Source organism: Empidonax traillii, unplaced genomic scaffold (genome assembly GCF_003031625.1).
Source record: "Empidonax traillii isolate 1590-97213 ecotype Southwest subspecies unplaced genomic scaffold, ASM303162v1 scaffold689:size842923, whole genome shotgun sequence".
Lineage (NCBI taxonomy): Eukaryota > Metazoa > Chordata > Aves > Passeriformes > Tyrannidae > Empidonax > Empidonax traillii.
In genome coordinates, this window is record NW_020955882.1 from 761,886 (window position 1) to 773,896 (window position 12,011).

Below are 12,011 nucleotides of genomic sequence, written 5' to 3' on the forward strand. Positions count from 1 at the left end.
GGGTGGGTCCGTGCTGTGCTGCTCTTTTCTAAGATTGTTTAGTTTATTCTCTTTTTTTTTGTAAATGCAATAAAGTATTTAGTCATGCTTGAAAAGAAAGAGTTAAAATACTAATCCAACCTCCCTTGTTTTAAACAGGCACAGAAATTCTTGGCAAATCAGTTCGTATTCTATTCTCTACATTAGGAGTTTGCATATTTTTTGCATTTGGCTACATGTTGCTGCCACTGTTTGCTTACTTCATCAGAGACTGGCGGATGCTGCTGCTGGCGCTCACTGTCCCGGGGCTGTTCTGCATCCCGCTCTGGTGGTGAGTGCCCACGCTCCCCACCTCCCCTCCCGCCTCCTGCTCTCCCTGCTGGGGGCTGGGTGACACCAGGGTGTTGGGGGGGCCAGTTATTTTTTTGATCTGCCCTGAGGAGGCTTTGCCTTGAGGGGGGATGTTGTGTTTGGGTTCCCTGTGCTGGTTTAAGTCACTGGTGCTGGCCGTGTCCTTGGAGCCCTGCTCTTTTCAGCTGGACAGAGGCATTGGGGAAGGGCAGATAGCCTTGTTCTGTTCCTGCCTTGGTCATCTGCTGTTTTCTGAAGAGACAGGTATTTGAAAATGGAAAAGAAAGGCAAGGTATCACTCATACACTTAAAATACGGATAGTTTATAACAAGAAGAGTTCCCTCCTTTCGTATTATCCAGAGGACCCCTTTCTTCCTGAGGAAGTTATAAGTGAGTAGCTAATGTCTGTATAACAGTGAAGTGATGCAGAGCCACTCTTCCATAGTCCAAAAGACCTCCTGCGGGTCCAAGTCTTGTCAGAAGTCTCTGCTGCTGGTTTTGGTTTGTCAGTTGTTTGGGGGGTTTTAACCTTAGTCTTCAAACCAATCCTTTAAGATGGTTTCCAGCTCCACCTCTGCTGTCATCAGATTTTAAAGATTGATTCTGTCTAAGGGTCAGTTTGCTTATTTACCTTGAAATGTTTCAGACTCCTTCAGCACAGTGGCACTTCCCTGCACCAAGCAGCTGTTCCCTGCTTTGGGAGCTTTGGGTGGAGGCCTCTCAGGTGTCTGCTGGGGAACAGGCACTGTGAGCAACGTGAGATCTGTCCCCAAGGCATGGCTTCACAGTCCTGCTTTGAAATGTCCTGGGTGGGAATTCCCAGGCTTTTTAAGGGTGTACACTGTAGAGCATGCAAAAAGTTTCCATGGATGGAACTTCCAGTCAGGGGCTTATGTGGGGCGAGATGGGGACCAAGGTGCACTGGCAAAGCTCTGCCAAGGCAGGCTGGCATTACCTGGCATTTGGGCATGTGGACCTACTGCTTTCACGGGCCATGTGACTCGCACATCCCACTGCTCTGTGCCAGAGTTGCTCTTTTACTCATTTCCCTTCCAAGTTCTCCAGAAGGTTCCCAGCATTGTCTCTGCAGTCTCAGGATCCTCAGCTTGCCCAGAAAGAAGAGCAGTGGAGGCAGCTCATCTCACACAGAGTCTCATGCGTGGTTAAGGGTCAGATATAAATCATCTGATGTTTGAAATTATTGACCTGTCTTTGAGTCAATCCTTTAGGGTTCATCAGAAAAGGAGTGTCTGACCTACTTTTTTCCAAGGAGAGAAAAAAGTGCTGCTGGCTAAAGGGAGCAAGGCAGCACTTAATGAGATCAAAGGATTTAGTTAAGGAAAAGTGAAATTTTCTGTCCTGTGTTTGGTGTTAATTCACTCAACACGTGCCTGGAATTGATTAGAAAATGTCATCAACTCTGCAAGGGGACACTGCCCCAGTTCTCTGCCTGGGAGAGCCTGCTCAGAGCTGTGGTAACATGGGGAGGTTTGTATATACGATTCCTGTGACACAGAACCTTTAAATATACCCTGTGCATACTTAAAGCATTTCCACACTGTGTGCAGTTTCCTGGGAATATTTTTGCTCAGTGCTGGCTAAGCTACCCCCATCCTTGCTGTCCATCTGGTGACATCTGGTGGACATCAATTATTGCTTGAAAAACAACCAGTGAGGACAAAGGCCTAAGCATGCATCTACTTTAGCATGAGAATAACCACATCCCATGGATTTGAATTACATTGCCCACGTCCCTCTGTGCTGGCTGTCTCCTGCTGCAAGCAGTCTGTGAGATGAGAGCATAATTCATAGACACAACAAATATGTTCCTTGCAATGTCTTACTTCTGTGAAAATGTTGAATCATTTATTCCAAAACTTATTGCAGGGTGATTCCTGAGTCCCCTCGGTGGCTGATCTCCCAGGGAAGATATCAGGAGGCAGAAGTTATTATCCGAAAGGCTGCAAAAATCAATGGCATTCCAGCCCCAGCCGTGCTTTTCGACACTGCAGAGGTATGTTAACACATCCTGCTGCTTCACCTCGCTGGCACTCTTCCCCTTTGGCCCATTGACTCGTTCTGGTCTGCACCAGCAGCTCTCGGAGGCTGCAGGGACTTCTGGCGTGTGGTAAGAGCTGGGTTAGAGAGATCAAAGTGAGAACCCAAAGGGAGGTGTTACTGTTTGGTTTTTAGGGTTAAATGGTATTCCTCAGCAGTGGTTTGTTGTGGTTTTCAAAGCAAGGGTGCCCCAGATTGCTTTATCCTTTGGGCACTGAGGAGACCCGAGGAAGATGTGTTTGTGCCCATTTCAGCTGGGTGTGGTGTTAGCAATTTGTAGTTTAACAGCAGCCCTTTGCAGGGGGGCTGTGCAGGGGACCCTAAATCAGCACCCACGTGTCTGGGGCTGTGTGGAACCTGAGGGACTCTTTGGGTTGCACAGACCAGTCAAAGCACCCGAGTGCTACCAGGGCACTTGAAAACCAGGACGGTAGCAAAGGCTCTGAAGAACAAGAAGCTCTTCTTCAAAACTGTTTTTGTTTTTCTTGTACTTCATATCTGTTGGCTAAAAGAAGAAAGCCTGGTGCAAAGCTGGCACCCAGAGAGCTGGGGAGCAGCAGAGCCCCGGCAGGATGGTTGGTTCGTGTGCTCATCTCCCCCTCTAGTGGCTCTGCCCGCGCTGGAGCTTCTCCTGAAGAGGCACAGACATTTTTCTTGTGCCAAGAAACCAGCAGCTCGACTCTTTGGCCTTGTGCCAGCAGTGATCTGTAGGTCAGATCTTCCTCTGCTGCCTCATAGTGGCACCTGCGTTTTGTGCCTCCTCGTGTCCCCTGGTAGAGCAGAAAGCAAAGCACCGTGTGCTCCTCTGCAGTGTCTGCAGGACAGAGACGCTGTGTTCCACCTCCCCTGGGCAGGATCCTGCACCTGAATGTCACACTTCCATTTTGGCTGAAGATCCCTTTTCTGAGTCTAAGTTCTAGTGTAAATTGAAGTGCATGTTGCAGAGATGGGAAGCTCGTCCCACAGAAGCCACGGAAAAGCCCTTTCCTCCCTTCCCAGCCGGTGCTCGGATGTGTTTCAAACTGCCTTTCATCTTCATTCATTCAAACCTGAGATGACTTTTTCAGGTTGCAGCATTTCATCACTCCCATGGATTTTTGAGACCAAGCAGCAGCTCAGCTGTCTTTTACCTCATGGAGATTTTGTGTGCCACAGTGTCTGTCCTCAAAAGCCTGAGGATGATGTCTGCACTCTAAGTCCTCCATTGGAAGTGTTTTTCAAACATTACTAGGAAGACATTCCTCAGAAACCATCCTCTCTTTCCTAGGAAAGGAAATCTCCTGGGTAGCCCTGTCGGGAGAACCAGGACAGTTTGCTCTTTGGGCCTGGGGGGCAGCCTGGACACAAGTGCTGGCTTTGCCCTGGCAAGGTCGAAGCGTGCAGGCAGAAGGGCACCCTAATCCACCAGAAGATTCCTGCTGCAAGCCTCAAACAGGACCCTGTGTGCGATCCGAGGTGATGGATGTTCCCATGCTGTGCCCTGGCCACCTCACCAGCCTCTGGCATCTGTTGCCCTCCCTGTCAGGTGCTGGCAGGCAGCAAAACCGGGGGATTTCCTGCACTGAGTTCACATCGTTTGTGAAGGTTGAACAGAAGAGAGCTGAGTGGACAGTGCACAGAAAAATGCCTCTGGTATTGAGGTTACTCCTGGAAGTACAGTGTGAGATCTCTAAGGAAACATTAATTTGTCTGTCTGGTCAGCTGATACTCCTTTCTAATTAGCAGCAAGTTCTGTCTCAGCATTACCATTTTTTTTAACAAAAGAGTGGAATCTCCCACGAGTGCAGTGGGGTGCAGAGACAAGCTGTGCCTAAGGACTGCCCTCCCTGGGGCAAAGTGGCCCTTGGGCTGCCGATTATCCCCTGATAGTTGTAGCTTCGTAACTGCCCGGATTGTGGGTAGCAGAGGTTGTTTTGCTCTTAGGTGTGTGGGAATTTTTTCGGTTTTGTTTTCCTTTTTCCTTCAGATGCAGGATTCGAAGCCTCAGCAGCAGCAGAAGGCTATCCTTCTGGACCTATTTCGAACCCGAAACATTGCAACTATTACTATTATGTCATTACTTTTGTGGTAAGGAAATGTGTATTCCTACAGTACCCAGGCAATAAAACAGTTTCTGATTTGAGGGCACATGCCACAGGTTTACATAATGAGTCTGAGCCTTGGAGCCCATCTCCACATGGTCCTTGGCTGGCACATGGCCCTCAGTGTCCTCACGCCCACACTGCATTAGTACACAAGGATCTGCAGACAGTAGCCTCGACTTAGATGTAAAACAGTTAAGAAACTATATGTAACAGCTTGTGTATTTTAAATTATGTTGCTTTTCTTTTTTTTTAAAATGCTCCCATCTCTGTAATCTCTATTTGAAGAGAAAGGTTCTTCCTGCAGCCAAGGCAGCAACTCGGTAGCATAACAAGAAGCAGAACCATGGCCAGCATTTTTGTTCTGTTTCTGTACAGTGCCCCTCTCAGTGAGATCCTGGTCCCTGCCTGGGCAGCCACGAGGAATGAGGACCCAATAATACCATGTAGACAAACCAGCACCCTTTTCTGGCCATATTTCCCCCAACAGAAAGGAACTGGCTAGCACACTTGGCATGCCATAGTGAGGCACTTTTGAGATTTGAAACCTGAACATCCAGCTCTCTTGTGAAGATTAAATAAGTTCTAATGGAACTGCTGAGGGGGGGAGATCCTGTCACTGGAGTTGGCTACAAGTAGGAATGTAGTTGGCATGGGAAGCTTGCGAGAGTCATTCCACTGTGGTGTTGTGTCCATTGCAATGAAAAGCCTTTGTGAACAACTTCCACAAAGCCTTTCACTTGGTGTAGTGTGTGCAGGAAGGACAGAGAAATCCAAGGTCTCTTCGAGCTGCTGTGGATGTGGCCACTGGAAGGGATGACAATTAGAAAGCTGGGGTTGCACAGAGATGTTTTTAAGCCACAGTACCTGTGGCAATGCTTTGTGACATCCTATATTTGTAACGACACCTGAGGCAATGCTGGAGGCGTTCAGAGCCTGCTGTTTCTGGAATAACTTGGGTTTATTGCTTTTCCCAGGTTTTTCACGTCAGTTGGTTACTTTGGCCTGTCCCTCAGCACTCCAGACTGGCATGGAAATGCCTACCTCAACTGTTTCCTCTCGGCTGTGATTGAGGTCCCAGCTTATGTGATCGCCTGGCTCCTCCTCCGCTCCCTCCCGCGCCGCTACTCCTTATCTGGCGTCCTTTTTTTAGGGGGAAGCGTTGTCCTCTTCATTCAGCTGGTTCCTGCAGGTACAAAATTCAATATGTGACTTTAGTACGTAAAATACTCAGAATAGTTTATGTTACTATGTACTAGTTCTGCAAAACTACTGGAAACTGGCATCAAATTAAGAATTGGAGGCCAAGTTTATGCTGCTCCCTTGCACCTTTTGGGTTTTTTATTGCATATCTATATGCTGAGTCGCACTCAACTCTCATTTATTGTGCCAGGTTACTGAGCTTTGTACAGTCTGGGGAACCAGCTTCTAAAATGAGAGCCCAAAGCGTCCTGGGATTTATCTGGTTGTGCATCCAGACTGAAAAAACCTGCATCCAGATTTCACTGCGAGTAAATCTCCACAGGATTTTGAAAAAAGGGAGGGGATTTAAGCTTGTGCTTTGTTGCTGTGTAATCCAGAGTTTTGTTCCACTTCAAAAATGCTGTTTTACTTGGAGACAAGCAAAATCTGGGAAGTACAAAATAACCTGAACAGCTACATTATGCTCAGTGGGAAGTTTGGAGCCAAGTCATCCAGGGATGGCTTAATAGTTGGTATAATTAAAAAAAAAAAAAACAATACCAAACCCACAGCCTTTAGGGAAAAGACCGGCAATGCAATCTTTTGGATGTAGAAGAAATAGAAGTAATAAACACAGGGTGTTGTTTATTGACCTTGATTTCCTTTTTGCTCCTCCAGATCTCAATGCCCTCTCTGTTGGTCTGGTGATGCTGGGGAAGTTTGGCATCACAGCTGCCTTTTCGATGCTCTATGTGTACAACGTGGAGCTGTACCCAACCCTGGTGCGGAACATGGCTGTGGGAGCCACATCCACGGCCTCCAGGCTGGGCAGCATCATTGCCCCTTACTTCGTTTACCTGGGTGAGACATCCTGCTTTCCTTGCCTCGTGCCCCACAGCTGCCCAGAGAAGCCAGCTGAGCTTCTGCACTGCGGGCTCAGCTTTGAGTCCCTTCACTTCACTCTCGAGTCCCTTCTCTCACCCCGGGTCTGAATCCACTGCCACACACGGCAGGAATCAAGGGGAGCTCCTTGGGCTTCACAGAAGGATCAGGCACTTCTTTCCTTTAGGGACTGCTCACATATCACTGAAGTGAGTCCAGGCTGGTCCAGGACAATGATGGTGTTTCTAAACCATGCAGATGGAGTGGCTGGGATGATAATCACATCTTGGGATGCCAGTTAGTTTCCCAGAAGAATGTGACAAGAAGTGATCTTGCAAGTAAGGAAATGCAGCACTGGGAAATCTGTTGCGTGGTACTCTGTGCACATCCCAAGATGGGTATGTCAGGAGGAGATGAACCAGGTGGGGATCTGAACATTCTCAGAATCTGCGCTCTCCAAAATCATCAAAATAGTTTCCTGAACTCTAAGAGATTCTAGGAGAAACTTGTCAGCTGCTGCTATTTGCTACAGCTAAATTAGGACCTTGTATTTCACCCAGCTCATCAACACAGAGGAGATCAAATCACAAACTTTGGCTCTGTGTGACATACCCAGGGGTCCTCACTTCAATCCTAGTTAATTCCATACATTATAGAGCACATTGCTCTATCCCAGCTATAAAATAAAGCTGTCAAGTCCAGTTTGGTATTTTCTATATCCTAAATACTTTAACTCCTTGGTAATCCCTTTCCTGAAAGACCTTTCCATTGCTGTGCTGCTGTGCCTTGAGGATCTTGCATCCTGCCCAAGCACTCCTGTGCCAGCTTCAGGCTGCTGGCAGGGGCTGCTGCCTTCCAGTCCAAAATAGTATTCTGAGTAGACCAAGGTCAGAGCCTGTGTGTGTCTCAGGAAGCCTGATGCTGTCTCCCTTTGCAGGAAGGAAGGCTTTGAAGGATTCCCCTGTTGATGAGTTGTTAGTCTGGAGCTGGCCTGTCCTGCATTAGTCTCTTCCCTTCTTTTGCACCAGCCCAGCGGGATGCACAATCCCAGGCAGCTGATGAGTTGCTTGGTTGCTCAGGAGCAATTTTATTCCCTCATACTGAATTATTTAACAGAGGATTTGTTTCCTGATGACAGTGCAGTGCTGAAGACTCCAGCAGTGATCCCAGCAGAGCTGTTGCCTTGCAAAGATGTTGGCTAGGCCAGCTGAAAATGTAAAAAATCCCCACACCCCAAAACTATTATCCACTACACAAACGTGGGGGTTGGCATGAAACTGATGGTAGGTGTTGCCATCCAAAAGCACATGCTGAAGCTTTAAAATTTTTAAAATTGGACAATCTCTTTGTTTGCTGGCAGGTAACAGCCGTAACTCAGTTTTGGATTCACTTTTGATATTTATGAAGCTTTCAGCCAATTATTCCAAATGAATTCTGCATTACAGCAATGTCTGAAAGTTTCCACGTGGGTTTGTTGGTCGTGGACATTCAGTACTGTTGGCATGTCCTCTGTTCTGCCAGGTGCCTATGACAGATTCCTGCCCTATATCCTGATGGGGAGCCTGACTGTGCTGATTGGGATCCTCACCCTGTTTCTCCCGGAGAGCTACGGGAACCCCCTGCCCGAGAGCTTTGAGCAGATGCTGAAGGTGAAGTGGTAAGGCAGCTTCCATTCATCCTGTACTTCCCAAGAGTTCCCAGCCTGCTCCTGCACAGTCCCTTCTCACAGTCAGTAAATGTGTTTCTGCAGCTCCACTGCAAAACATCAAAGCTTTCTAAGTGCCCCGTAGATTATTTTCTTTTGGGTTGGTAATTCAGCAGTGACATCATGCAATTTCTCCAGAATGCCTGAACCTGAGAGCTGATGTGCACTGGCAAAGCAAGGCTGACCTTCACAGCACCTGGAGGCTGTTGCTTCAGATCTCCCAACACTTTCCATCCTTTTTTATCATTTACTCTCTTTAACTCTTCATTTAAACTTTCCATTTAGTAGGATTATATATATGTTATGAAACACTTCGTTCTTGCAGTTCATTATGCACTACTCCAAATTAAACACAGAATTTCAACATCCTACCTCTTTCTGGGCAGCCAGAGACAGGCCAGGACAGCTTTTCCTCTGGTTTATATGGTTCAGCTGTAAGCAACAACAGTTCTCTTGACCCACCACCACGGCTATTTAGGGTGCCCCGGGCAAACATTTCCCCTGAAGGAAGGCACACTGTACAGAGCACTGCACTGTGGGGTCCTGTCAGCAGTTAACGTGGTTATTGCAGCGGGGCTCACTGGGAGGGGCGTGCCTGACACCTGGAAAATGTTCTCTGCTTCTCAGCCTTTTACTTGCTTTCAGTTTCAGAAACGGGCAACAAACCACTGGCATTAGGAGTTCCAAGGAGAGTCCTAAAAGCCTGATAACACCCTTGTGAAGAAGGACACACGCTGTCAGAGGGGCTGCAAGAAGAACAGGATCATCTCAAAATGCATTTTTCTACCAGAGGAAAATGAACAAAACCCAACAGTCAATGCTATTGCACCATAGTTGTTATCCCCTGAGCTCCTGTCCCCAGATTACATAGTTTACTGACCAGCTGCTGTCTACTCCTGTAGGACTCTTAGTCTGTAATTCAGTGTCCTGGTTCCTGGGGTTTGGCAGCAGGTACAGTCCCTGTTGAGGAATGAGGGCCTGCTGTGTAAACAGAAGTCAAGGAGTAAGCTGGAAGGGAGCCTTAGGAATGATACAGCAGTGACTCCAGTAAGTCAGGTACTTGCTGAAAGCTGCTCAAAGGACAAAAGTATATAGCAAATGTAATGCTGGTGGTTCTTCTCACTGTGTGTGTTGACTGGAAGAAGGGGAGCTGGGTGCCTGTCTTTCAAAAGCTGCAGGAAAGGTCCTGGCCTCCTCTGAAATCTGTGATCGAAGCCCATGGACTGAGTGGGATCAGAATTGAGCTGTAGCAGAGCAGACACAGACTTTGCTGTAAGGACATGGATTTAAACAGAACAGCAGAGGAGCTTTCCATGGCTCTTGCTTTTCCCAGGACCTGGGATCCACTTGTTCCTGTAAAAGATGATGCTTTTTCATAAAGCCTGAGCCCACCCTGGGCTTTGTGAATGTTCAGTGTCTTTGGGGAGGGGGGGAAATCTCGAGCACTGAGTAAGGACTATAGTTTGCTGACTTTCTGATGGGCCATGCCCACTTTCAGCAGAAACATAAGCTTCAGCAAGTCAGTGATCCTGTCCTTATGTGCCATGAAGTTTTAGCTTTTAGGTTTTTCATCGTATCTGGGCATGAGCATTTTTTTTAGATCTTTTGGGGTGTTGTTTTTATTTTCTCCAAAGTATTTAATTTCTCCTTTGAATATATACCACTTTGTTCTGCACCTTCAGAGAAAGCTCACTGCAGTTTCTAAAGCCTCTGCAAAGCCCTTGTACCATTTACAAATTTAAAGGGGCTTTGCTTTTAAAAATCTGTACTGGAGATGTTTACCTGCAGCTATTAAAAATGCAAAAGGACTAATTTGGGACCACCTTTTTTTTCAAAACAAAACACCAGTGTTTTGTTTTTCAAAACTTACGGATTATGTATGCTTTTTTAAAAAAAAAAAAAAAAAAGTTTAGCATAGATAGACTGGATGATGACAAATGTAGAGTTTCAAGTTGTGCTACTACTGTTTTATAAACACCACATTGTTTGGAAAAAGTGTAATACCTTTTATTTTTGTATATATTGGCTGTGCGTGCACTTCTTGGACACATAAAGTCTCTCAGACCTGGTAGACTGATTTTTATCCTCTATAAATAACAATTAGCCCTGAGTCACCTCCTGTAAGGGCCAACAAAAGCACAGTGTCTCATCTCTACTGCGACAGTTCAGGGTGGGTTGTCTTGTGCTGGCACTTGGCACAGGAATGAGCCTCTCCCTGAAGTTCAAGCACAAATATAAAGCTTTATAACATTTAAATGCAAGGAACTTGTGCAATTAATTCAAGCTGCTTTGGGGAGTGGAAATACTATTTTCTAGTAATTTGCTGCAGTTATGCTTTTGCCATAAATGTAACATGGCACGAGGTAACCAGTGTCCTGTGACCCCTGATGTTCTCATCCCTTCTCAACCTGTAATTTCTCTAATAACAGCAGTATTTAATCTTGTTTTTACTTATTGCAGAATTAATCTATAGAACAGTTGTTTAGATGTACCTAAATTTCTCAAGAAAGCCCTTATATATCAGCACAGAACAGGTTTGAGGACTTGAGTTAAATATAGGTGGCCATATTTTTGTGAAGATTTTTATATTTAGTTGAGACTTATTTTATGAGATTGTAGGCTTGAGTGTTTCTAAAAGGTAAATATTTTTATACTCTTGAACCTTGTAGTATCTTACCTGTTGTTTTCCTTTTTTAAGTAAGAAAGATGACTGTGTTTTTTAAAAAACCTTGTTTTAATCAGTCTCATTTTTCTCACACCACTGCACTCAAGCTAGTGTCACATTTTAGTATTTCTAGCAGCAGATTTAACCACCTTTCACAAGAGCAGAATGTCCTGCTGAGGAGTGCTGTTGGAAGGCCTTACGGTGGGTGTCTGAAGTGCAGTGGAAATGAGGGAAGGCCCAGCTGGATCACTCCCTGCCTGCCATCGCACTGTGCCTCCTGTGCCACCGCTGTCACCTTCACTCGGGGGTGTGTGTGCAACCTTCGCTCCTCCGCTGGCTCACCGGGGCTGCTCACGCCTGTGTGACGCTGTGTAATCATCACTCATTAACTCCTGTGCTCATTGTAATAAAAACGTGCACTGACATTGTCTCACCTGCTTTCCGTCTGGGTTGTCATTGCAGAGGTTAATGCGTAAATGCTTGGTGCCAAGAAGGTTAAAGACCTAATTTAAAATGTCTTTAGCGTGGATAAAAATAAAACCCTAAAAACAACTCTTCCACAAATAAGTTCTTCGGCACAGGAAGAGTATAAGGGGGTAGGGCAGTTTTTCTGGCTTTCAGGTGGCTCAGTCCTGATCCTGTGAATCCTTGGAAGCTGCCCCTAGCCATGCTCAAGGATGATTTTGAGGTTTATCTCCTATTTTGTCATTCATTCTCCACCTCTGATAACTTTCACAGCTGTGTGATTCCAACAGGGAATGAAAGATCTTGTTAAATGCTACTGTTCAAGAAATACTGTAAAAAGTATACTTCTTTTTTTTTTTTTTTTTTTTTTTTTAAATCAATTAGAGGTGGAGAAAATATCAGCCACAGAAAGCCAGCCAGAAATGTGAACTAGCCTCTGGGAGAACACGGCCAAAGTGTGCAGTGATACCCCAGAGCTTTTGAACCGAGCTCTGTGGGGAACGTGACCTTCCTGCCAGTGCCCCTGGGTACTGAGCTGGGGCTTGGGGCCTAAGATCAGAATATTATTTATTAAATTTATTATTTGTCAAACACCTAGCACGTGTTCCCTCAGAAAAGAGTGTCATGGTCAACAAAACCGTG

The 12,011-nt window shown here is 46.1% G+C and overlaps 1 protein-coding gene across 2 annotated transcripts in view; it reads left to right on the forward strand.

The window, feature by feature from the left end:
* Positions 1-11,342, forward strand: part of SLC22A4 (solute carrier family 22 member 4) — a 22,776-nt gene extending 11,434 nt beyond the window's left edge. Inside the window, exons 4-10 of one of the 2 annotated variants that reach the window (XM_027899809.1) lie at positions 139-310; positions 2,219-2,345; positions 4,356-4,456; positions 5,448-5,662; positions 6,331-6,513; positions 8,056-8,191; positions 8,885-11,342. In XM_027899809.1, the coding sequence (XP_027755610.1) occupies positions 139-310; positions 2,219-2,345; positions 4,356-4,456; positions 5,448-5,662; positions 6,331-6,513; positions 8,056-8,191; positions 8,885-8,960 (1,010 nt within the window). In that variant the 3' untranslated portion in view covers positions 8,961-11,342. The remainder of the gene's footprint in view (positions 1-138; positions 311-2,218; positions 2,346-4,355; positions 4,457-5,447; positions 5,663-6,330; positions 6,514-8,055; positions 8,192-8,884) is intronic. The other variant, XM_027899810.1, reaches the window with a different exon arrangement.
* Positions 11,343-12,011: the final 669 nt, after the last annotated feature.